The 26,299-nt window shown below is 47.7% G+C and overlaps 1 protein-coding gene and 1 long non-coding RNA gene across 3 annotated transcripts in view; one reads left to right on the top strand and one right to left on the bottom strand.

Moving 5' to 3' along the window:
• Positions 1 to 13,302, bottom strand: part of ZC3H18 (zinc finger CCCH-type containing 18) — a 63,576-nt gene extending 50,274 nt beyond the window's left edge. For both annotated transcript variants that reach the window (XM_058528450.1, XM_058528451.1), the window contains exons 1-2: positions 13,131 to 13,302; positions 5,721 to 6,316 (exon numbers count right to left, since the gene is read on the bottom strand). In XM_058528450.1, the coding sequence (XP_058384433.1) occupies positions 5,721 to 6,302 (582 nt within the window). In that variant the 5' untranslated portion in view covers positions 6,303 to 6,316; positions 13,131 to 13,302. The remainder of the gene's footprint in view (positions 1 to 5,720; positions 6,317 to 13,130) is intronic.
• A 231-nt stretch (positions 13,303 to 13,533) lies between these two features.
• LOC131396289 (uncharacterized) lies at positions 13,534 to 25,520 on the top strand. The gene is made up of 3 exons (XR_009216458.1): positions 13,534 to 13,599; positions 15,438 to 15,562; positions 22,388 to 25,520. It is a non-coding gene; the product is annotated as an uncharacterized LOC131396289 (long non-coding RNA).
• Positions 25,521 to 26,299: the final 779 nt, after the last annotated feature.

The following is a 26,299-nucleotide window of genomic DNA, read 5'->3' as shown; positions in this document are numbered from 1 at the left end:
GTGGGGCTGAGCAGACGCTGTGTTCCGAGGGCTCACGCACAGTGCCTCGCCTAAAACACGAGCACGCAGGCAATCATTATTCTAACAGAAAAATACCTCAGAGGCAACGTGCCCAAATATGCTTTTCTCTGAGCACTGGTAGCGTAGGTGATTTTTACCTTCTTCTTTGTGTAGGTTTTTACTTTCCTTAAAAAAAACCAACAACGACGTATATTACTTATAAAACAAGAAGTCATTTCCAACACGGTGGCTCCTGGAGCAACTATGGCTAAGGAGACAGTCAGCACGCGTGGAGCTGCTGTGCGGGGAAGCAGCCGCAGCCCGAGGGCACAGGCACCAGAGCAGAGGCCTGGGCTCCACCCTGACTCTGCCACCTGGGCCAACACAACCTCCTTCCATGCTGATTCTGCATCTGTAAAATGGAGGTAACAACACAGGTCTATAACCCAAAACCCTCAGGGCTGGCTTTTTCAGGAGTTCAGCAATGTTTTGGTTTTAGAAAGGCGACATAGCAGGGTCTGAAACAGCACCCTGAAGCAGACACAGGAATCACTCTGTGAGGAGACGTGTGACCAGCCCCACGAGGGGGTAAACACGGAACCATAAACAGCCTCGTGTCAGCTCAGGCCAGGTCTGCCACCAGACGAGGGAGGAAATCTTTCTGTTCTCAGAGCTTCTGGGCTCCCCCGGCTGAGAGTAAGGACGGTGGCCTGTGCTTACTCACGAGGCTGTGCTGACCAACTGAGCTGAGGGGCACGGAAGGCCTTAGGCCTTCAAGTGGCTGATAGTGCACGGGCTCTTTCCTCAAATGAGGTGTAGACAGCTGCTTCCTAGGCTTCGGGCGGGGGGCTGATGCCACTCAGCATCTAAATGACACAGAGGAGAGTGAACACAATGAATGTGCCGCCTGAAGGAACAGGCCCTTGCAGAGAGTGAACCCCTAAGCCACGAGAGTAAGCTGAGGAAGACCTTGTGTAGAAGACATTATGTAACCAGAAATAAAAGGAACAGGTGGATTTGAACAGGAGAAAATACAAAATACCACCTGCAGAGAAACTGCTTCAAAGTCCTGTTGTATGTGGGTAGGCCAAGCGCTGCCACTTCTGACCAAGGAGTCATGCAGACTGTCCACTCAGGACGTGGCTGCTGTCCTGCTGTCTCTGACAGGCTACCCTACCAGCAGGAGCGTCACTGATGAAAGGAGGAACAGCACAAAACACACACCCCACCCTTTTCCAAAGGGATGGCATACTCCAAGTGGCTGAAGTTCTGTCAACCAGATGACAAGATATAAAAACAGAACCCAGTAATCAAGCAAAGGAGGGGAGGGACAGACCAAGACAGGAGGACTGGAGCCTGTACCGATCAATCAGAGACCCATGCAGATCAATCCATCCAACTCAGAAGGAAGGAACAGTCCTGGTGAGAGATGAGCCAGAGGTGCAGGAGAAAAACAGGAAGACCTTCACACAGTAGTTGATTGTGGTGGGCTCCGTTCACTCTTCTGGGCGATGCATAGGTAGGAATAAAACCACAGGCATGTCTGGTTTTTCTAAGGGTGGCTTCCTGAACAGGTGCGAGACTGCTGATTAAATGAGGCTCACCTGAGGTTCCACTCTCGGGACCCTTGGCCCCCACTCCACAAATACACCAGGGTGCTCTAAATAGTTGGTCCACAGTCCTGTGTGCAAAATCTCATCCCTACTGGAGCAGGGAAGGGGCTCTTCCAGAAGGGCATCGGTATCAGAAGGGTATTTTGGCAGCACACCAAAAACATACAAAGGTAATTCAAGGCCTTAGTCACAAACCACACAAATTGTGTGGTTTAGACAAAAGAATTTCAAGAGTTTATTGTACAAATTGATGTCACTATCAAGGAGACTACCAAGAGAGCAGAAAAGATGGGGAGGGTGGGAGTTATTCCCCCTAAATCAGTTCCCCTGTCCCAGGGACCCAAAATCTAAAAGGGAAAGAAACAGGACAATGTGTCCTAACAGAAGAGAAGAGTTCTCCAAAGCTCAAAGGAGGGTAAATCGCACGCACGGCTTCCTAGACTCCTCCACCTAGCTGTTCCCAGCAACTCAGGGCGGGATGCCGAGGGCAGGAGACAGGCAGCAGATGCCCAGGAGGGGCCTTTGAACACGAGCGAGCCTCCTGGACTCAACTGGGCTGCAGACCCCTGCTGGACATCGAAACTTTCAAGGGTCAGCAAACGCACATTTTTGAGGTGTAAGCCAGACTGCATGTTTCTTCCTCATAAAAACATCCAGGACGTTTGCCTCCGATTTAAGCTGCGCTTAAAAGCAACAGGGAAGAGGACCATGCTTTCCACGAGGACAAGTGACTTTGCAGGGATTTCAACAAATGGGGCCAAGGCCAAAGGCCGGCTGGGAGCAGGCTGTTCATGGACCCAAGTGCACACCTCTGGTTTCCTCTCCATCCGAGAAATGTACCCAGGGACAGGGAACAGGTTACAGTGCAGGAATGCCAACAGGGTATCTTGGGAAAGAAAGATACGGGAGTGCGTGCTTGCTGCAGACACAGAGCAAACCTTGTAGCAGAGAGCTGACAGGGAGTGAAGGGCTGGAACTGGGACGGAGAGCAGGAAAAGGAACCAGCAGTAGTTATCTGTATACGAACTGACACGTGTCTACACTAGGTTCTTCCAACGGTGTTAGGTTAGGCTGGTGCTGGTCACCCACACCCAGTGCCTGAACTGCCTGCCCTCTCTATGTGAATGGCTTCCCAGTGTAGACCTGCCCACCACCACTCCACATCTCAATGGCACTCCACTTTAACGGGCCCCAAAACAACTGGGGCTCATCTATCTGCTCAGAAGGCAGTCACTGGTTGCCTACAGTGTGCCAGGTCCCGGGGTTAGTGGGGAGCGAGCCAAGTATGTCCGGACTTAGAGAACATGTTTTCTTGGAGGCGGGGGTAGTGGGGAAGCAGCAGAAACAAAAGCACTAATGACCCGGTTAATTGAGACTGTGGAAGCACAAAGGTACAAAGTAGGTATGACGGAGAGTTGGGGCAGAGGCAGAGCCTACCTAAAGGAGGTGACATTTAAGCCAACAGTTAAAGATGAGGAGGAGCATGGAATGCAGTCAGGCATGGGCAAGAGCAAAAACCAACCAGATAAGCTTCTGGAGGGCAGGTGTGCTCATGTGTGGGCCCAAGTCATCACTCACAGTGTCCCTATCCCGTGTTGAGGTCGGCCTGTCCCCAGGGTGGGGACGGGCTCTGCTCTGCCCTGCCACACCCCAGTGCGTTATGATGAGCCTGGCACACTGCAGGGGCCCCCAGTGCTGTGTTCAAGAGCACAGACCCACAGGGATGACTCACGTCAGAGGTATGGTCTGTGGTGTGGAAGGACACTGACTCCCCATGGCTGAATGAAGCTGTGCTTGGTCTCCTCAGCAGCACGCTGTTTCCAACAGGGCTGTGGGGCCCCTCACAAGAAAGTGCCACGCAGGGTGAAAAAAGCCAAACTGGCCAACCAACTGTAGGATCTGAGTGGGCAAGAAAGTCAAACTGGATTTTTATTTCACATGCTGCTTCTAGGGGAAACCAGCAAATCTCCAGACAATAGGCATTTTCTAGAGCTGGCTCAGTTCAACCCAATGTCCCACACTGCCACATCTAAGCTCAATGGTGTGATGCCAAGACATCTAAGCTCAATGGTGTGATGCCAAGGCCCTCCAGGACCCGTAGGGAGAGACACTTGACCCCATATGATCATGGAAAGGCAAGAGAGTAGATGAATTTTCCCCTACGACTTATTTAACAGTTGAAGAAAGAGGAGTTTGCAACTGGTCCTCTCTTAACAGGAAATGGGCCACCCAGAACCCCCGGGCTGCAGCATCCCAGAAATCAGGAGCCCCCAGGCCGTCCCCATGTTCCCTGGTGGCACAGACGTGGCTTTTCTCTGTAACACTGAAAAACCAAACTCATGGGCAATCTCAACCAATGATTTCATCTTCTGCCAAAAATTTCATCCAAATTAATTACCTTGAGTCTCACAGCATCACTTTTCCCTTTGCCAGCCCTGCGGTAGAGGTGAATTTTCCAAAAGTGGAAGAGAAGCATAGCCAGCAAAACCCAAGGACACTGTCATGATGATGTCCTGACAGCATCCTTTTAAATAAGGTAAGACTAAGCAACGCTATTAACTCAGGAGACCACCTCCTACGCCTAGCTGTGAGAAGATAAAAGATCTAAAATTCTAAGCTGTGACCACACAGACACACAAACACATGCCCGCAAAGTTCTGTTCTTAGGAACCAAAGTTAGACAAGCGATGTCTAAAACTCTGTAAATTTGCCAGCACAACCATGGCCACTGCCACATTTTAAAATGAACTGAGCACATACACACCAACACACCATGAGAGAAGTGTGGTGTTTCCGGCAAACCTATGGGTAAGTATTTAACCCGCAACCTTTCCCTCCTCAACCCAAAACGTTTCTGAGACATTCCACACACTTTTCACCACAATGACTCTTGGAGAAGAAGAGTCTCCCTCCCTAGGGAACTTGAAAAACCCCAGATGATTTCAATCTGCTCTGTCGCTCTCAACTCCTTTGAGTAAAAGCATTATTCAGTAGGACTGCAGACTCTTTCCCCCCAAAACTCAGCTTCTTATAAAGACCATGATGAAAGTGCTGTCAACAGGATTACCTGTCCTAAAAATCCAACCTACCCATATCTCGGATAGTGTATTACCAGTGTTCCCTTCTCCTCAACCTGAAGGCCAGATTATTTACATAAACTATAAGGTAGTGTGACGGCTTGATCAAAAGCCGAGGTGTTCTGACACACAGGTCCGTTTTATCCAGTCCTGAGGGTCTTCTCAGGGACACTTCCCAAAGAAGTGTGGCCCAGCTGGGACCCTCACCAGAGGACAGGCCATGGGGCACAGTTAAATGCCTAAAAAAACAGACAGACCTGGGGCCAGCCTGGTGGCTTAGTGGTTAAGTTCCCACCCTCCGCTTCAGTGGCCCTGGGTTCACAGGTTTGAATCCCAGGAGAGGACTGACACACCCCTCACCAAGCCATGCTGTGGCAGCATCCCACACATAAAGTAGAGGAAGATGAGCACAGATGTTAGCTCAGAGCCAAGCTTCCTCAGCAAAAAGAGGAAGATTGACAACAGACGTTAGCTCAGGGCCAATCTTGCTCACCAAAAAAAAACAAAAAACAAAAAACACCACACACCAAAAAAACCCCAAAACAGACAGAACTTGAGTGAAGCCTCTAGAGCCTTTTTAGTCTTAAGAACCTGACAAGAACTAAAACTCATGATGGCCCTAGCTGAATGCTAACTCAGTATTTAAAGACAGCAGAGACAAAGGGAGAAATTACCTCTTTACTTGCTAAAAAAAAAAAAAAAATCCAAAACTTAAAAACAAATGGGTGCTGGGTATTTGAGCAAGAGCAGCAGACAGGCAAGTGAGGGTCCACGGGGAGTCGGCCGGCTCCTGACTGCAGCCACAAGTTTTCTGAACCTCGCCTATTTCTCCTTCCCGGTTTTTAGCACCTCCTGATTACCATGGCAACTGCTCCAGAACAGTCTTCTCCCTTCCTTGCACTCCTCCGCCCCGCTCCTTGCTTCCAGTGATGAGCGAATCCCAAGTCAACCCCATGAGGAGCCCTGGTCCTGGTGCCCCGATGGTCTGGGGCGCTATGTGGCACCCCGTTCACAGCTTGGGCATACTCACGTCGATCTCCCCGTCGTCGATCTCCCCGTCGTCGTCCTCTTTCCTTTTCTCCTTGGCAGCTTCCAGGGGCTCCTTGTCTTGCACACTGTGAGCACCTTCGGGCCCCTCCTCCCCAAGAGCTCCTGCCCCCTTCTCCTCATCGCCCTCAGGCCCGGCCCTCTCAGCCTCGTCCTCCTGCCCTGCAGGGGCCGGCTCCTCAGGGACTTCCTCGTCATAGTCTAACTCGTGCTCATCCAGTTCCCTGGTGACCGACGAGGCCTCGTCCCTCAGGTCGCTTGTGCGGTCTTCCTCCCCCCCGTCTCCCTCCTCCGCACGTGGGGGGCTCGCCGGGCCCCCGCTCAGCTCCTGAGCCTCTGAGTCCTGGTCCTGGTCCTCCTCGTCAGAGCGACTCTCCTCTTCCTCCTGGCTCAGTCCCGGGATGGCATTTTCCTCATCCTCCAAATCAGAAGCCCTCCTCCCAGCTCCGTCCAGATCCTGATCAGACCCACTTTCCCTCAGAATGTCATCGTCAGAGAGCCCCTGCTGCTCCTCTTCGTCCTCTGGAGAGCGAGGGTCCCGTTCAGGGCTCTCAGCCACATCCATCGGTACCCACAGTTCTGTAAAAGAAAGAGAACACAGACTCACAGCACTTAGCAAAATGGAAAGTCAGTCTTGCCCCGGGTTTTCCTGGCCCCATGCTCACTTCTCACCAGCAGGAGGGATCTGGACCTGCACCTCACTGGGCCCTGTGCACCTCCTCCAAATCCCAGACTCTACTCTGCAGAGCACCACTGCTGGCTGTCCCACTGGGGGGACGGCAGGCTGTCACTGCACACATCACCTCCACAAGGGTGGACTGTGCTTGCTAAACTGTGCAGATGCCTCACATCTGCAACAACCTGGCAGAAAGACCCAGCATGCCCCTTCTCCTCACAAGTGCAAATAGACCTGCTAAGAGAACGTGAGCGATAAGACACGAATTGCAAGGGACAGCTTTTTGGATTCTGAGAGTAAACTACTTTTGAAATTCAAAAAGAATTTGCATTATGGAATGAGGCAGCATAACTGAAGGCATGCTTCTGACCATTTTTCTGGAGTCATCCTGAAGAGTCTGGAGGAGAAACCTGGGCCCGTCTTTAGGAATCCCCAGGTTGAGGGTTGTCTCTGTTCCTGAACTCACTTCTCTAAGTATGGCCCTGACTGCCTCATCAGAATCACCTGGGACGATCTTCAAAAATGCAGACCCTGGGCCTTACCGCAGACCTGTATGTTGGAGCTGCCACGGGATGCCCAGAAGAAGGTGTTCATGCATCCTGTGACTCTCATGGGAAAGTTGAGAACTACCTTTCAAATATGGGAACGTATGGGAAAAGAACTCTGGCAGGAAATTTTACATATTTAAGTAGTTTCTTATGTAAAAAGGCTAACAGTGTCATTTTAGAACATTTCATTTCTATTTTTACTAATCTAGATTTTATCATAAAGTGAATACTTTCTGGTTTTCCCACCTCAATGTGCAAAGACATTACCTTGTTCCACTTGTTTTAAACACAGAGTGCATAAGGTGGGGTAAGAGTGTGTGTGTGTGAAATCAACACTAAAAAGTCAGTAAGCAAACACCGACCATTCTCCTGCAGATGGAGCAAGTCACCACCGAGTTAGCCTGAAATGACAGGGATAGCAGAGGGTTCAATGGTCACTTGATCCTTCAAAATTTTTTATTTCAAATAATGTATGTCAGTTATGCTGCTTGGTATCTCAGCGAGATCTGGAAACCTATACACGTATATTTACATACTCGAAATGTATAAGTTTATTTTATGTACTTAGATAACTAAAGATAGTTATATATTATATAAGTATATATCTAAAATTTATACTGTCAAAAGGAGAACCCGTGTTTAAAGACACACATACCAAGAGTTGGTATCTGAACATGAAGTTGAAAACATTTTTTTTGCTATTAATGGAAATTATTATAATTGAACACACATTAGGACAAATCACTTAAAATTCATCACTTTGGGCCAGCCCTGGTGGCCTCATGGTTAAGTTGAGTGTGCTCCGCTTTGGTGGCCCAGGTTTGGTTCCCAGGCACAGACCTATACCACTCGTCTATCAGTGGCCATGCTGTGACGGGGCGGTTCACATACGAAATAGAGGAAGACTGGCAACAGATGTTAGCTCAAGGCGAATCTTCCTTAGCAAAAAAAAAAAAAAAAAAAAGAAAATATCTCTTTATAGATAAACTAACTGGTCAGCAGTAATAGAAATTTAAAAACCAATCAGTTTACTCAAAAGTCACTTAAAAGTAGACAGTTTTGAAAATGATTCACTTTTTGGTTTTCTAACTATATTTTCCAGAGGTAGGACTATTGAAAAGAATTATTAAAAAGTTAGTCCTAAAATGGTGTACTCTGCTGAAAATGGAAAGTTGAGGCTACCCCGTGGCTTCCTGGGCTCTCCGCAGAGGGCAGAGCCTGTCATCGCACATGGCACTCCCACAGCCACGGCCACGGGCAAGGTGAAGAAGCTACCAAGGACAGGGCCGGCTGCTCAGGCCCTACATCTCTACTGTTCCAGAAAGAGCCTGGGGCATTACAGCAATCAGTCAGGGGCCAGTGGCGAACGGGAAGCCTCCCCTCTCTCATCCTTAGCTAACGATATTAATAAAACACATAAGATTTCCCTTTGTGTACGACATCCTATGCTTATCTTTGTCTAGTTTTTATTACAGTGTATATACGAAATCTTCTCTGGCAGGGACTTTTGTCTCCCACCTGCTTAAGCCAGCCCCCGGTGCCCTGTAGGCAGGCAGTCACACAGAACCAGTTACCATATGAAACCCGATCAATGCTGATGCTCACATTTACAGTCTAATGGCAATCTTGGAAACAAAGTTACCTCTTAAACCAATCAACTGTTATCCAAAATCAAAGGCCCCCTCAAACTAGTTTAAAAATTGCACAACTGATACTCTGCAGAAAACAACCCTGCAAGCCTGCCACCGGCCTGGCAACATACTATCCTGTTCACAGCCACAAACTCTCATAACCTGGTCACAGCCCTTTTCTGGGGCCCAGGTGCAAAATGGTTTCCACTTTGGTTTCATTGTTATGATTAGGTCCAAGCAAATTGCTTTTTGTATTTTGGAAAACTTGAACTTAAATCCTAGAGTGAGAAATAGAAGAAAATAGCGCCTAACTTCAGTATCGGAACCAATGCAAACGGGCCAGTCAAGTGGGAAGTCTGCCTCTTGGTGTGCTGTATCCTTATATGACACAGGGGATACTGCAATCAGTGTGTGCTTCTGAGCAGAACCTGACCCCCAGCTCTACTGCTTCCTAGCTTTAGGATCTTAGACAAACGGTGTAAACTTGCCAGACCCCAGTTTCTTCATCTGAAATATGGAGACAACAGCATCTTCTTTATAAGGTTGTTGCCAACAAGTAGATAAGACAAGCCTGATAATGTGCCCAGCACATGCTCCACATCTTTTAATTTAAACTGAATTAATGTGAAGATGAGTAAAGGTAATCCTCAACTTCCAGAAACAATACTCTTATCATGCCTGTCAGATCCAGTTCAAGTCTCTGGGAGCACTCAGGAGTAATTCATTCACCGTTTCACTCAACCAATGCCTGAGGACCTACTAATGCAGGACTCTGTTATTAAAACCACCTCGGCAATAAAACCCACAGCCCCACCACCTGCTGAGACCACTCCTGTGTCTGGCATTTGACCGATTTCCTCATATTAACCTTCCAAATAAGTGATGTTCCCCTTCCCACACAAGGAAACTGCGCCACAAGCCCACTGAGTGGGTACCCCAGGACTGCAACTCAGAGCTGCTTCTAGAGCGCGTGCTCAGTCAGAGCCCTGTACTATGCATGAAATGAGCTTCCGCTCCCTGCCTAAGAACCAACCCCCATTTTTTGCCATTGTTTCTACAGGAAAATGGGACCCAAGTTCCAAACAGATTTTATAAATTCTCTTTTGGAACACAGCCCATGCATAAACTGGGGACTTGTACTGAACCAGTAGATTCTGCCTGTTGTTCTCTTCTCCCTTCTAAAGTGTTCTGCTGGTCCATCTACACTGCTATCCTAGCCCTTCTAGAACCCAAAACACACATTTTCATACAGATGGAAAAGTTACTATATGATCTGTGTAAACTATTAGTTAAAAATGGTGATCATCACATGGAGATTCGACTTGTAACAACAGTCATTTATTTTATGATTTTGAACTTGTCTGAAGTTTGAATCTTAGGCACTTACACCAAACATGAATCCAATAAAAGAAACCCCCAAAAGGTGCACACCTTTATACTAACACCACAGGAAGTGCTGACTTAAATTAAGATCCTGAAAGGCTGGTGTATTGTGGCATGGGAAATAATTTCAAGAATTTTATTGAGCCCGCATGCCCTCCACAGTTTGAATTACGGAAATCACTTCGACATTCCAAGGACGCAAAGGTAACTTCCCAACTCTCACAGGCAGTTCTCAGCGCTGACCAGAAGGTGGCAGAGCCTACGGTCCTGAGTGCACCTAGCACCATCAAGGGGGGCCTAGAGCTCTGTCAGCGGTGCTCAATCAGCCTTTGCGAAAGCATGGACTGCTCTGAGAATGGGATGAAGGAGATGGCTCCTCTGCCTAGAAAAACCTGGACATATGCAATTTATCTTCCACTTTAGGGAGTTCAAAACCTCCTGAGGTCCACTCATAGGCCCCAGATTAAGAACTCTTGCCCTAGGCATACTGTCCATTTGTCTATTATGTATCCATACTTACCACACTGTACTGCGACTGTTTGCAATCTGTTTGCAAAGTCTGTTGCGAGACTCCCTCAGCTCCCATGAAGTGCCTGAGCGGAAGGGCTCACACTCACCTCTGTGCTCCCCTAACTCAGCAAGTGGCTGGCACTTAGGAGCAGAGCTACCACAAAACTGACTGTCTAAACTGGGACACGCTTGAGACTGAAAGGGGGCATTAACAGCCACACAGGCATGATCAGGAGCTGTCCTAGACATACTGGGACATAGTCACTGTATGTCCTGACAATTTCCTGAGGAAAGGAGTCACATCTCTTCTCTCCCTATGGAACCTCTTGGGATTTCATAATCCGAAGCTGCACAGAACTGAACACCTTGCAGAAGAAAACAAGCCGAAGAATCTACCTGTTTATTAGAAGCACCCTGAGTCACACCTTGCTGTGCAGAAGAGGAGAAGTGTCACTGGAGTCAGAAGGTGGCTTCTGTTCCAGGCCCGCTCTGGGCAGGTTAATTGTCTCTCTGGATGTCTGCCCTGTTGTGAAATTAATTCAACTTGGCAAATATTTAAGTGGGTGCTCTCTGTCAGGTGCTGGGAGAAACCTGTGGCCTCTTAAGTGTAGAAAACGAAATGGAGGTCTGGCCATGTCTTCACCACTCCCAGGCTCACAGCTCTCATACAACCGCCTGCACCCACTCCCGGCAAAACTGCGCACCCTTTAGTCCTCTGATCCCCAAGATGGAATAATGAGTGTCCATCCTTGTGTCTCCACTGCCTACTGCATTTGGCAGACAGTGATTAATAAATGCTTGTTGAATAAACGAATGAATAAATGAGAAAATCTCGTGACTTGATAAACTACCTGTCGCTTACCAGAAATATCTGAAAGAAGTGCCAGTTTTAGAAGACTATACCAGAACTCAGATGCAGAGTGGGGCTGTCTCATTTCCCAGCCGTCACTCCGGAAGGCTGCACATTGATTCCAATGGCACTGCTAAAGCACAGAACATTTTGGGAACCTCTCTCTTTGAGTGACCTGTAGAACACTCTCTTGGCGCTCTCAGTGGCAGCAAGTCTTCCTCAAGGTGGGTCACTTTGAGAAAGCACAGGAAGCCATTCAGAGGTGGTGAGGTGAATTACCAAGCCAGATAAGACAATTTTTGGTCAAACATGGGGTGTGACTATTGAATGAGATTGATTTTCTCATACGCTTATATATTTACTACCAAAACGGGAGTTCTAAAGAGGTTTTGGCAAAGGAGCACCAGTGAAATGCAAGGTACCCTTCTGGGATAACGACCTTCAACAGAGCAGACCCTATTTGAATGCTTCAGTTCTGGTACAGCTGGTTAAAGTCCTGGTTCATAACTTCATGGATTTACAACATCCAAAGGAAGGATGTCAAGGCTGGTGACAGCACCCCCAAAATGACTAAGCTTGACTACCAAAAATTCCCCAAGTAAGTCTCACATTGAGACGATATGTAGCTGTGAAAAAGTAAACAAAAAACCTCTTTAAACGTGAGCAAGGCCACAGCTTACTTGTTTGCCCTCTGAAATGATTCCACAAAGCTTTCTTACAATGTTTGAGCATTTCCCACCCCAAACTGGAGATGAGTTCCAGCCTTTGGGACACATACCATTGGTTTCCATAGTTGGGTGGGCTACATACGTGCTCAGATTGTAAAACTGTCAGACAGACTCCCCTCCCAGGGCTTGGAGGTGGGAATCAGCCTGGGTCCAGGCTCACCCTGAATCCCAACCTCGGTTCTGGGAAAGGACCACTCTGCGGGAACTATGATGAAGGTGAGTCTCTAAGAAGAAAGGATGAGAGCCATTGCTACGCTCCCAAACAGTACTTCGGATGTCAAACACCCTCCTCTTCCTTTTTCCCCAAACGCATCTGAAGTCTGACCTACTCTTGCAAATGAGTTTGCTGGACAAAGCTCATTTAAAGTGATCAACCAGCCTACCCAGCAAAGTCGGCCGTCATAAAGTATTCAGGAAAAGTTAAGTCTTAGCAGGAGCAAGACTGGCAGTCTCCCACTCAGGTTCGCCCAGCATCACAGCTGCAGTAGTTTATCCCAAGGACCCGGCATCATTCCTCCGGCTTCTGACCAAAGGCGCAGGAAAGTTTCACATCCTAAGAGAGTGGCGCGCGTCTTGGGGCACAGCCAGCGCGTCCAACCTGTGCACACTGTGACGTCGAGGGAGCAAGCTCCAGGAGGCTCCAGCGAGCTCAAAGTTCCCTAAGAGCCCATCGACAGCCCGGCCGGCCTCCTCTGAGGGCCGACCCGCGTGCCCCCCCTGCGGGCGGCAAACATGTGCCCCGCGAACGTCCCGGAAGAGAAATGACAGCTCCGGGAGAACCAACTCCACGGCAGGGCGCCAAGGCAGCCGCGCGGGGCTCGAGTTCCGAGGGGTCCAGGGCTCTGGGCTGGCTCGCCGCGGACGGAGCGCGGGATCGTGCCGCTCTCACGGCCCCTTCCCGGGGCCCGAGAGCCACGCTTCGGCCGGGGGCGCAGCCCGGAGCGCTCCCCGGAGGCGGCGGCGGCGGGGCTCCCGGGCCTGGGCTCCGCGCCGCCGCCACGCTCCCCGCCCGGCCGTCTCGGCCTCCCCTCCCCACCGGCCCGGCTCCCGCCGCCGCCGCCGCTTACCTCAGCGCGAGGGCGGGGAGGGGGCCACGGCTCCGCTGGGGTCTGGACGGCGCGGGGAAGGCGTCCCTCGGCCCTTCCGCTCCTCACAGTCTCCGGCTCCAGGCGCGACGCGGGCGGAACAAACGGGCTGCACTACCCGCGGGGGCCGGCCATTGTGCGACGTCATCAGGCCGCGACCGCCGTCCTCCGGGCCGGCGGGCTTCCCTCGCCCGCCCCGCCCTCCGCCCGCTTCCTTCCGGCTTCCGTGCGGCCCCACCGCGCGGCCCCGCCCGCGCGGCGCGCGCGCCCGCCCCTCCACGGCGCAGGCGCCGCCAGAGGCCACGCTCCCGGGGGCGGGTCTCCGAGCCCGCGCGCCGCCGGCCGCCGGACGACGCCTGCGGGGAGGGTCAGCGCGCCGCGCGGTCACATGACGGGCCGCGAGGTCACGTGACGCGCGGAGCAGCCGATTCCCGCGTGGCGGAGTCGTGCGGTGAGTGGGACGGTGGACCTTCTGCAACGAAGGTGGTTTAAGCCTCAGAGCTTGCATTTTAACTCCTTCTGTGGGAGTAAGGAGCTACCGCCCGACAAATTAATCATTTTTGAGATATGGAGTTTAAATGCCAAAGCTTAAACATTTTTAACTATTTCCACTTTCTTAAAAATAATCAGCTCAACACAAGAATTAATTGTTTTTTGAAATATTGAGTTTAAATATCACAGCTTATAATTTTTAACTATTTACGTGGGACTAAATAGCTCCAGCTGTATTAAATATAATCAGCTCAACACAAAATTAATCATTTTTGAGATAGAGTTTAAATATCAAAGCTAAAGTTTTAAACTATTTCCATCGGACTGGATAGCTCCGCATCTTACTAAATGTGATCAGCTTAACCCGATGTAACCTTTCCGTGATCAGAAGGACATCATGTGATACTTGGAGCATTTTTACAGCTCTACAACTACCTTCACAGACCCTCAGGGTGGAGCCTCCTGGAGCCACGCTGCAGAGGATCACACAGTGTGCTCTCCATTTTAGAGATGAGAAACTCGCACTTAGAAGGGTTCCGAGCTCGGTTGAATGACCTGCTTTCCCCACCTTAAAATTCTTAGTCATTTTTGAACAAGGGGCCCATGTTTTCATTTTGCACTGGACCCTGCAACTTATATAGCCTGTTCTGGGGGTATCTAAGGGTTTTGGGGAATGGTGAGCAGAGCAGGCCTTTCCTCACCCCATCTTCCTCCTCCAGGAAATGTGCAGTACTAAGAAGGGCTCCTCCTTGGGGCAGCCTGCCTCCATTCAGCCCACAAATATAATGTCCAGCACATGGTGAGGTTGAATGAACTCATAAATGTTTGCTCCATGTTTTCCGAATGAATGAATGAGCAGGGGAAGAAATGAAGGTATTAACACAGCTAATGCACTCCTTGGTGTCTAACCCAAGAGAAATGACACGTATCTAGACAAAACCAGAGCACAAATGTTGGCAGCAGCACTGTTCACAGTAGCCTCAAAGTGGAAACAACCTAGATGTCCACGCCCGGATGAACGGATAAACAAAATGTGTTCTAAGTATACAGTGGAATAACTATTAAGCCATAGAAAGGAATGAAGTCATTATAAGAAGAGATAACAGAGAGAGACCCCCCCCTTCTGTCTCTCCCTTCCCCACCCCACCTCCACTGTGTGAGGACACAAGAAGGCAGCATCTGCAAGCCAGAAGAGAGCTCTGGCCAGACCCCTGCTACGCTGGCACCCTGATCTTGGACTTCCAGGCTCCAGAACTGTGAGAAAGTAAATTTCTGTTGTTTAAGCTTCCCAGTCTATGGTATTTTGTTAGGGCAGCCCGAGTTGACTAACACATTCCATCTACATGAAATATCCAGAAGAGGCAAATCCATAGAGTCGGAAAGTAGAGTAGTGGTTACCGGGCCTGGAAGGAGGTGGAATGGGGGGTGACTGCTAAATGGTGTTGAAAAAAGAAACAGGCCCAAGCTGGAGTCAGCAAACCAGGACTTAATTGCAGTTTCAGCCCCTCCCAGGAATGTGACCTTAAAGGATCAGTCTGGAAAATCCTGGTCAACACTAGTGAGGTCATCTGATAAGACCCCTGAGCCCTTCCCCCAAAGAAAGTTGACCTTGCCTGAAACAATCCTTTCTTTTTTGTTTGCTAGTAACTTTCTTGTCCCGCCCAGTTTCTGCCTATCAATACCTTCCATTTCAACAACTCTCTGCTTGCTAGATGGGATGCTGCCCGATTCATGAGTCATTGAATAAACCCAATCAGATATTTAAATTGACAAGGTTGAATTTTTGTTCATTAACAGATTTGGTGGCAGCAGCACAACCGAAGGAGACTTCCAGCAGCTTTGGGAATAGCAAGAAACACAGGCGTGGTGCCTGAGAACCCTTTGAGTTCTTCTGTCTTTCTCGCCATTTCTGAGGGCCATTGGTGAGTTCCTCTCAGTTTGCGCTATGCAGTCTTTGCCTCCAGCTCTTGATCTAAGTGGCTTTCCTTTACAGGGCAGGTCAGCTTGAGGTTCTGCCCAGAGCCAAGCCTCTAGCCTTTCAGACTGCTTTGTCAAAATTCCATGGGTATTGGTGGTGGTTACTACCAGAGTCAGATTGGGTCCAACTTAAAAACCAGACTGGGTCCAGGATCACACTGGGTCCGACTTGAGCTGGACTGGGTCCAATTCAGGCAGGGCTTGGTCCAGTGGGAGGCCTTGGATGAATAAAATTTTGTTCAAACGGAATCCTTTATATCCAAAGAGCTGAGTGCACCACCTTCTGGCACACTTGCTGATTTTATGTACAGTCATGCACCACATGATGACGTTTCTGTCAACACATATATGATGGTGGTCCCATAAGATTATAATGGAGCTGAAAAATTCCTATTACCTGGTGACGTAGCTGTCGTAAGGTCGTAGTGCAACAAATTACTCCCACGTTTGTGGTGATGCTGGTGTAAACAAACCTACTGTGCTGCCAGTCATATAAAAGTATAGCACATAAAATTATGTATAGTACATAATAGTTGATAATAAATGACTATGTCACTGGTTTATGTATTTTCTATACTATACTTTGTATTGTTATTTTAGAGTGTGCTCTTTCTACCTAGAAAAAAGGTTTGCTGTAAAATGGTGAGCTGTCGCTGGCAGTAGCCTCATATGTCTCGTGCTTACCATGTATCTTGATTGCATCATTTTCTCTTGTGCTTGATTTAATCTCTTATTCTTTTCTTCATCATGGCCCCTGAGTGTACAAAATCCACTACTAATGTTGCCAGTAAGAGGCCACGTCAAATGATTGACCTGGAAGCAAAATTAAAAGTGATTAAAGAACACAAAGGTGGAAAATCAGTGATGATTATTGCTCGCCAGTCAGGCATGTCCCATTCCATCTTCAGGACTAGCTATGATCTTGAAGAACGAGAACAAAGTGACAGAAGCTGTTAAAGGATCTACTTCATTGAAGGCAATGAGACTAGCAAAAATTTGAGAAGAGCCTATATCAGACATGGAAAAACTTCTAATGACCTGGATTGAAGACCAGACACCGAAGTGCATCCCTCTCAGTATCATGACAGTCATGGCCAAAGCAAAAAGTTTGTTTGCGACGTTGAAAGAAAAGGCTGGACCTGACTATGATGTTGAATTAACTGCTAGCTCTGGGTGGTTTGAATGATTCAGGAATCATTGTTCATTACATAATGTGAAAGTGAGGGGTAAGTCTGCAAGCGCTGATGTGAAGGCAGCTGAAGAATTTTTGGAAACTCTGGATAAGCTTATTGTGGAGGAAAACTGCTTGCCAGAGCAAATATTCACCATGGATGAAACTTCCCTATTCTGGAAACAGATGCCTGAAAGGACTTTCATCCATAAGGAGGCCAAGTCAATGCCAGGTTTCAAGGCTTTTAATGATAGGATAACAGTCTTGCTTGGGGGCAGTGTTGCAGGCTACAAGTTGAAACTGTTTGTGATCTGGCATACAAGTGTGTCAGTAAGCACACACTGCGAGTGCACTACAGGAGCAATAAGAAGTCACGGATGGCCCAGCTCCTCTTCCAGGATGCCCTCCTGAATTGCTGTGCCAGTGAAATGGAGAAGTACTTTTTGGAGAATAAGATATCTTTCAAGAATTTTCTTATTGTTGATAATGATCCCAGACATCCTCCTTTTATTAGTGATCTTCATGCCAATATCAAAGGGGTGTTTCTTCCTTGAAACACCACCTCTTAGATCCAACCAATGGATCAAGGAGTTATAGCAGCTTTTAAGACCACCTACCTGAGGAGGACCTTTGCAGGCTATTGCTGCAACTGAGGTAGACACTGAGAAGACACTGGTACAATTCTGGAAAGATTACAACATCTATGATTGCATCAAGAACCTTGCTTGGGGTTGAAGTAATGTCACTAAGGAGTGCATGATGGCATCTAGAAGAAGACACTGAAGAGGTTCATCCATAACTTCAAAGGTTTTAGCAAGGATGAGGAGGTTGCAAAAATCAACAAGGGGGGTTGGCCCATTGGCATAATGGTTAAGTTCATGTGCTCCACTTTGGCAGTCAGGGTTTGCCGGTTTGGATCCTGGGTGCGAACCTATGTACTGCCCATCAAGCCATGCTGAGGTTGCCTCCCACATAGAGCAACTAGAAGGATGTGCAACTATGACATACAACTATCTACTGGGCTTTGGGGAGGGAAAAAAAAAGGAAAAAGGAGGAAGATAGGTAACAGATCTTAGCTCAGGGCCAATCTCCCTCAAAAAAAAAGAAAAGACAGATCCATAGAACTTAATATTAGAAGATGCTTTAGATAAGTAAACTTTGAGAAAAAAAAATCAACACGGCTGTGGTTGAGATGGCAAACAACTTGAACCTGGGTGTGGGTGAGGCTGACATTGAGGAGCTCCTAGAGGTGGTTCCTGAGGAATTGACTAACAAGGAGTTGTTGGAAACGGAACAGGAGCACATAGCTGAAGAAGAGGCAAGAGAAGGGGAAACTGTGGGAGAAGAACAACCTCCAAGAAAATTCACAGTGAAGGCTTTAGCAGAAGCTTTTGCAGACCTCAACAAACTCCTAAAGATTTGAAAACACAGACACCAATACCAAAAAGTTTTCACTAATAGAGAGGAATATTCACAGTGCATTGTCTGCTTACAAGCAAATCTATGATGAAAAAGAAACACCAAGCAAACCACCATGGACATATATCTGAAAAGAGTGACATCTCCTCAAGAAGAGCCTCAGGCAGGTCCTTCAGGAGGTATTCTAGAAGAAGGCATTGTTATCATAGGAGATGACAGCTGCATGTATGTTAGTGCCGCTGAAGACCTTCCAGTGGGACAAAATGCGGAGAAGGAAGACAGGATATTGATGATCCTGACCCTGTGCAGGCCTAGGCTAATGTGTGTGTTTGTGTCTTAGTTTTTAACAAGTTTAAAAAGTAAAAAAATGAAAATAAAAAACTTTAAAAATAGAAAAAAGCTTATAGAATAAGGATATACAGAAAGAAAATATTTTTATACAGCTGTACAATGGGTTTGTGTTTTAAGCTAAATGTTATTACAAAAGAGTAAAAAAGTTAAAAAAATTAAAAAGTTTATAAAGTAAAAAAGTTACCGTAAGCTAAGATAATTGATTATTGAAGAAAGAAAAATATACTTTTTATAAATGTAGTGTAGCCTAAGTGTCCAGTGTTATAAAGTCTCCAGTAGTGTACAGTGATGGCCTAGACCTGCACTCACCATCACTCACTGACTCTCCCAGAGCAACTTCCAGTCCTGCAGGCTCCATTCATGGTCAGTGCCCTCTACAGGTGTACCATTTTTTATCTCTTATACGATATTTTTATTGTACCTTGTCTGTGTTTAGATACATTTAGAAACACAAATACCACTGTGTTACAGTTGCCTGGAGTATTCAGTACAGGAACATGCTGTAGATTTGTAAGCTAGGAGCAGTGGTCTATACCACATAGCTTAGGTGTGTAGTAGGCTATACCGTCTAGGACACTATGATGTTCACACAATGATGAAATCACCTAATGATGCATTTCTCAGAATGTTTCCCCATTGTTAAGCGACCCATGACCATAATAACTATAGTCCCAGAAGTTTGAGACATCCAGCAAGATGACAAAGCTTTACTAGAAACAGGCTAGAATTAGAGTGGCCATTGTGGGGACTGTTCCAATTAGACAAGACCGTTCATTGAGGAAGCGCACTTGAGAGCAAGGGATCCCAAGTTGGACAGACAGAATGGGGTGCCTGTTTTAATTGGGGTGCAGGAGGTTCCAAAAGGCTTCAAGATTCCAAAATAATGTCATTCAAAGACTAGTTACAAAAGACTAATGAAAACTTAAAAAGACAGAGATTCCTAAAATAAAAGACAAGAGGATGGATGTGACTCCGACCGCCCCCTCTGTCCTCACTGAGCGCTGTCGTTCACAGAATCTCTGAACTGCCGTTGCACTTGGAGAGACTATTAGACAGTTACCTTTTAAAATAAAACCACCCGAGGCTACAGATGAGCCCCCTCAGGTGTCCTTCAACCGTTGGTCAGAGACTGAACTAAGAGCCAGAGTAAAAGAATTTCCTAAACCCAGGGAGGAGCCCCAAAAGTTTTTTGAAGAATTTAGAGTCATTGTCGGGGTCTCAGACCCCAGGCTGTGCACACGGTGGCAGTACCTGGGGAAGCCTCACAAATGGATGCAGGAAGCAGGATGGCAAACCCCCAAGGATGATACTCGAGGTCCTTGACAAGAAAGGGCTTGAAAAATAGCAACTGAATGAGCCCTTCCTAGAGCTTCTCTGCCTGCACTGATTGTCTCTTATACAAACATGCAAACATGCAAACAACAAAAATTGAATCTGTGGCAGATTTTAAAGCTGTCTTAAAGCCCTCTTCCTCTGGCGTTTGGGTTCCTACAGTAAATAAGCTCAGCCCGCCTGCTCTCGCTGCCCTCCGTGTAAATGGATTATCTCCTGACATCAGTGGACTAAGAAAGAGGCAGAAAATAGGATGGAGGCCCCTGGCCTGCCTGAGCTCGTGACTGGAGCTGAGCATTTTGAAAGGACGCTTGAGCAAGACCACAAGCAGAAACCCCCCAAGCGAGTAGCTTTACGGCCACACCAGCTCCCAGGCCAGAGCCCCAAATCACCCCTGGGCCCTTGCATTGCACCCCCCAGCGTCCATCACCAAGAAAACGCGGACCCAAAGATCAATGTCTCAGCTGCAATCACCTGAGACACTGGCAAAGAGATTGTCCTCAAAGGTCCTGTGCAAATTCTTCTCGAGTGTCCTCATATCTGCCTCCAAAGAAAGGCCGCCCCACAGCTGATGGGACTCTGAGGGGTTCTCTAGTCAACTGTTAACCAATAATTCCCTTACACAGCCAAGGGAAACTCAAATTAACATGAATGGGAAACCTTGCCCAATTCTAATTGATGCCTGAGTTACACTCTCCGCTTTAAACCCCACCCTTGTAGGACAACATATCCCTCGGCGTGAAAAGGAGGTTTCTATCGTGGGGGTATCTAATAAAGTTCAGAGAGAACTTCTGTCTCAACCAGCACAAATGACTCTGGGATGTTTCACAGAAAAGCTTCCTTCTAGCTATGCAACACAGTCCCCATCCATCTGTCAGCAGAGATCTCCTTTCTAAACTAAGAGGGCTAATACGTTTTTGCCTCCACTGGAGACTTCATCTTAGAATGTCCTGACCAACCTGAACCTGATCTGCTATGTTACTCACACTCTGACCTTGACATAGAGGAGGAGGAATTCCAACTAAAGTCCCCTAATTTAATCAAAGTGCCAGAAAATCTGTGGGCTACTTCTAGCGCTGACACTGGGAGAATAAAAAGTGTGGAGCCTATAAAGACTCAGATAGATGTGACTAAACCTCTCCGTAAATTGCCTCAAAATCCATTAAAGCCCGAGGCCATATAAGACCTCACTCCCATAGGAGAAGACCTCCTCGCCCAGGGGCTGCTCATGCCCTGCACCAGCAGCTGTAACATGCCTCTCTCGCTGTGCAGAAACCTAATGGGTGGGGATGGCAATTTGTCTAGGACTTAAGAGCTACTAAAAGATAGTTATTCCCCGATTCCTGGTTGTTCTGAACCCAAACACCCTCGTGTCACAGGTTCCGACAGACTCAAATGGTTCACTGTTGTGGACCTCTGCTCAGCCTTCTTCAGCATCCCTGTAGACCCCAACCAATATCTATTTGCCTTCACTTGGACCAATCAACAATATGCCTCGACAGTCATGCCTCAAGGGTTCACTGAGGCCCTGTCCTACTTCTCCCAAGTGCTCCACCAAGATTTAAATACCCTCCAGTCCCCTGGCAGATCGACCCTTTTACAATATGTAGATGACCTCTTGCTGTGCTCAGTTACCACAGAGGAGTTCTGGAAGGATTCTTTTTATTTGCTGCAATAGTTAGCCGAAAAAGGACACAAGGTCTCTCAGGAAAACTACAGTTATCTCTAGACGTTGTTCATTACCTAGGGCGTAATCTAAGTGCTGAAGGAATTCAGTTGTCTCCAAAAAGAATTAAGCTAATCTGGGAATTTCCTAGACCCACAGCTAAGCCACAGCGTGTTGGATTTCTGGGCCTTGCTGGCTGTTGCAGGCTATGGATTCCTGATTTTTCTCTTTTGGCTTCCCCGCTCTATGAACTTACTAAAATTTCAGTCCCTGAACCCCTTGCTTGGGAAGATAGACATGAGCAGGCTTTGTAAGACTAAAACAGGCTCTGCCAGAATCACCTGCTCTAGGGCTACCTAACTATTCAAAACCTTTTCACTTTATTTGTGCATGAGAGACATGACCAAGCCCTGGGAGCACTCATGCAAGAGCATGGCCGTGAACACAGGCCTGTTGCCTAGGACAGCATCGACTTGATTCAGTTGCTCGTGCCTGTCCCAGCTGCCACAGCTGCAGAGTTAGTGGAAACCTCAGCAGATTTGACCCTAGGAAGTGACGTTTATTTGGAAACTCCACATGCTTTCCCAAGTCTTCTTAACTCTGAACCGACTCGACACTTCTCTGCAAGCCCACTAACCTTCTGTGAGATCCTTCTGCTTTCATCACCTGGTCTACGTCTTAAATGTTGCAACGTTCTTAATCCTGCTGTTATTACCTCTACCTGAGGAAGGCGGGCCCCACAACTGTGAGGTAATAACGTCCCGTTCTGTGACACCGCTTCCTGATTTATGAGACACCTTTTAATCCTGACCTAATCTTCTTGGTTGACAGGTCACACTGTAGAAATGGAAAGGGAATTTCCAAGCTGGCTATGCTGTTACTCCCCAGTATGAACTACTTGAGAGGGGAAACCTCCCAGAAGCTCAGTCAGCACAGCGGGCAGAGCTCCAGGCCCTCACAGAGCATGCCTGTTATCAGAAGGACCAACTGTTCATGCTTATACTGACAGCCGGTATGCCTTTGGAGTCATCCATGATTTTGGGATGTTATGGAAACAAAGGGGTTTTCTTATGTTCTCTGGGACCCCAATCAAAAATGGAAAACAAGTAAAGGATCTTCTTCCTGCTCTTCTCTTACCGTCTGAAATTGCTGTCAGCAAAATTGAGGGTCACACTAAAAAGACTGACTCTGGGCCTCAGGGAAACGCCCTGGCTGACTGTCACCCACAGGTGGCAGCAGGACCTGTAAAGGATGTGGCACGCATGGATGAAGTTCATCTGCTTCTGCAAAAAAGGACCCCTTGTTGCCAGACTTCTGCCATCCTGATGTCCCTGCAACATGGCGACAGTCTGTTCCTGCATCAGAGAAATCTTGATGACAAACAATGGCAGTGAATTCAATGAAGAGTTGGGGCTATGAGAAACCTAAGATGGCTGCTTGGTTCTTCACGGCTCCCTGGCAAGCCCTGTTTTTCAGTTTTTGCATTCCTTCACCCACCATAGTGCATTTAAGATGACTCAAATTATGAATAGACATTGGTGGGGAGACTTCTATAAAATTGTGAAAGCATTCTACCAGCAATGTCTGACCTGTCAGGTCCATAATCCTGGAAAAACGATTTTTTTTGTCCCCAGAGGCCTGCTCCTTCTGGACCCTTTGAACACCTGCAGCTGGACTTTGTTCAACTGCCGCTTAGTGTGGGTTAGCAATATGTTCTTGTTACTTTATGTATGTTTTCTGGATGAGTTGAAGCCTCTCCCTGCCGCAAGGCCAATGCCCTCACAGTAGCTGAGAAACTGTTAGAAAGTGCGTTTCCCACTTGGGGTATACCTTCCACAATCTCCAGCGATTGAGGCACCCACTTCACTGGGCAGATCATATGAGCCTTAGTGAAAGACTTGCAAACTGCTTGGAATTATCACTGGCCCTATCACCCTCAATCATCGGGTAAGGTCGAGAGAACGAATGGGATCTTCAAACTCAAAATTTCTAAATTTGCTGAAACTGCTGGACTCCATTGGCTTAAGGTGTTGCCTTTGGCATTGCCGACTGTTAGTAGTACCCCCTTTTGGGAAACATAAACTCACTCCACATGTGATAGTCACCAGTAGACCAATGTCCATCGGTACACAACCTTCTTCTGACCCCTGTAGTCTCATGCTGGTATGACCAGCTACAGTAAGTCTCTAATGTCCTATACTCAAGCCCATCATCAACAGGTTAAAGCAGCTTTCCCTGATCCCAATTCAAGGGATCCTGTTGGTCACTGTCTAGAGCCTGGTGACTGGGTATTCTGGAAGCACCATCAGAGGAAGACAGCCCTTGAGCCCCATTGGAAGAGACCTTACCAAGTGCTCCTGACCACTGACACTGCTGCAGAACTGGAAGGCACTGAGCCCTCGGTACACGTCTCCCCGCTGAAGAAGGCTCTACCTGACACCTGACATCTGGGCCTGTGCAGACGCTGGAGACCTCCGTATAAAGTTGAGGAGAAAGAGAAGTAGCTGACACTGGGGTAGACTGCTTCCACCCAAGATGGCGGATCAAGACTTTAAGTAAACATGAAACCCTTCCTTCTTCTCTTTCTTCCCTTTACTCCAGCACTGGGAAAGATAACGCCCCTCTCTGTATCTCCCAGGCCATCGCTAAGGGGGGTGACTTTTCAGATGCTGGATTTGTCATCAAAGATTCTGATCTATTTATGATGGGAGAGATCTCTGGTCCTCTCTGTGACAAATTTCTCTTCTATCCCTAATGTCACCACAAACTACGATTGACCCCCCCCCTTTAGAAGACTCTTCACCCCCACGTTCCCATGATTATCAAGATCAGATCTGCCCCCACTCACTGAGAGATCTCACGAGCAACACCCATCTTTGCAGGGCATGTAGGTTGACTCTTTATTTCAGGCCAGGATATTCTCTTCCCACATGCACCAAACACCTGACTGACCCTGGCTTGAATGGGTAAATGCAGCAATCCCTGTGAATAATCCGTTCCCTGGTTAGGAGTAAATACAAATGAGAATATGATCAGGAACCTCTCCTTAGCTCTTGGAGACATTGCATATTCTGTTGCAAGACATTAGCTGCCCAGCAAAGATCCTTAGACTCCTTGGCCACAGTTGTTCTTGATGATAAGATAGCCCTTGAGGAGTTGGTCCCATGGCTGAGTGGTTAAAATTCCATGCACTCTGCTTCGGCAGCCCAGGTTTGTGGGTTCGATTCCTGGGTGCAGACTTATTCCACTCATCAGCCATGCTGTGGAGACATCCCACATGCAAAATAGAGGAAGACTGGCACAGATGTTAGCTCAGCTAATCTTCCTCAAGCAAAAAAGAGGAAGTTTGTCAACAGGTGTTAGCTCAGGGTGAATCTTCCTCAACAACAACAACAAAAAAGTATCAAGACTTAAAAAAAAAAAAAGACTGCCCTTGATTATCTTTAGCTGAGCGAGGAGGTGTCTGTGCTGTGGCCAACACCACCTGCCGTACCTGGATCAGCACTCCTGGGGAAATTGAAACCCAGCTACACAGATCACTGAGCAAGCCATTGGCTTAAAGGTGACCCTTTCAGCAGGGTCTTTCTTTGATTGGTTGGGGTCTTGGGGATGATGGCTCCCAAGGGCACTCCAAGCGCAGAGAGTTGTCTTGCTTGTAGTTATCATAATCATCTCCCTTGTGCATTGTATCCTCTCAAAAGCTTTACACGCATGTTCGTAGCCACTCATCACCAGGCAAATGATATCCCTGAACTGGACATCGAAAAAGGAATGAAGAGGGGCCAGGCCAGTGGCGTAGTGGTTGAGTTCGGTGAGCTCCGCTTCGGCATGGGTTTGTGGGTTCGGATCCCAGGCGTGGGCCTGCAGCACTTGTCAAGCTGAGGCACCGACCCACATACAAAATAGATGAAGATTGGCACAGGTGTTAGCTCAGGGACAATCTTCCTCAGCAAAAAAAAAAAAGGGGGGGGGAACGAAGAGAATGACCTACTTAAAAATTGTGGACCTGAAGCTGTGACCTGTGACTATCACACAGGAGATCAGTAGATCAGTAAAAACTGTGAGAACTGCAGAGTGGTAGCTGAGAGTGGAGCAAATACCTGGGTGAATAATTGTTAACAAAAGAAGCAACAGGCCCAAGGTGGAGTCGCTTGCCCCCAAGACAGCAAACTGGGACTTAATTGCAGTTTCAGCCCCTCCCAGGAATGGGACCTTAAAGGATCAGTCCGGAAATTCCTGGTCAACACTAGTGAGGTCATCTGATGAGACCCCTGAGCCCTTCCCCCAAAGAAAGATGACCCTGCTGAAACAATCCTTTCTTTTTTGTTTGCTAGTAACTTTCTTGTCCTGCCCAGTTTCTGCCTATAAATACCTTCCATTTCAACAACTCTGCTTGCTAGATGGGATACTGCCCGATTCATGAGTCGTTGAATGAAGCCAATTAGATCTTCAAATTGACGGTTGATTTTTGGTCCTTAACACCCATCACCGGCTAATTTAATCATTCTTCAGGTCTCGCCTTGAGTGGACCTCCTCCCAGAGCCTCGTCTGTCTCCATGTTACCGAGCAATGAGCTCACTCTGCTCACCACAATCTGAGCCAATTAATCATGAGTTAGAGATTGAGAAAGGAAGCTTTTATTGGATTAGCAAGCATAATTGGAAGATGGCAGATTAATGTCTCAAAAAGCATCTTAAAGAATTACAGAGGGGCCTGTTAAGTTCACGAGCTCTGCTTCAGCAG

Source organism: Diceros bicornis, chromosome 32 (genome assembly GCF_020826845.1).
Source record: "Diceros bicornis minor isolate mBicDic1 chromosome 32, mDicBic1.mat.cur, whole genome shotgun sequence".
NCBI classification, from domain to species: Eukaryota; Metazoa; Chordata; class Mammalia; order Perissodactyla; family Rhinocerotidae; genus Diceros; species Diceros bicornis.
This window is presented reverse-complemented; position numbering and strand designations above follow the sequence as displayed.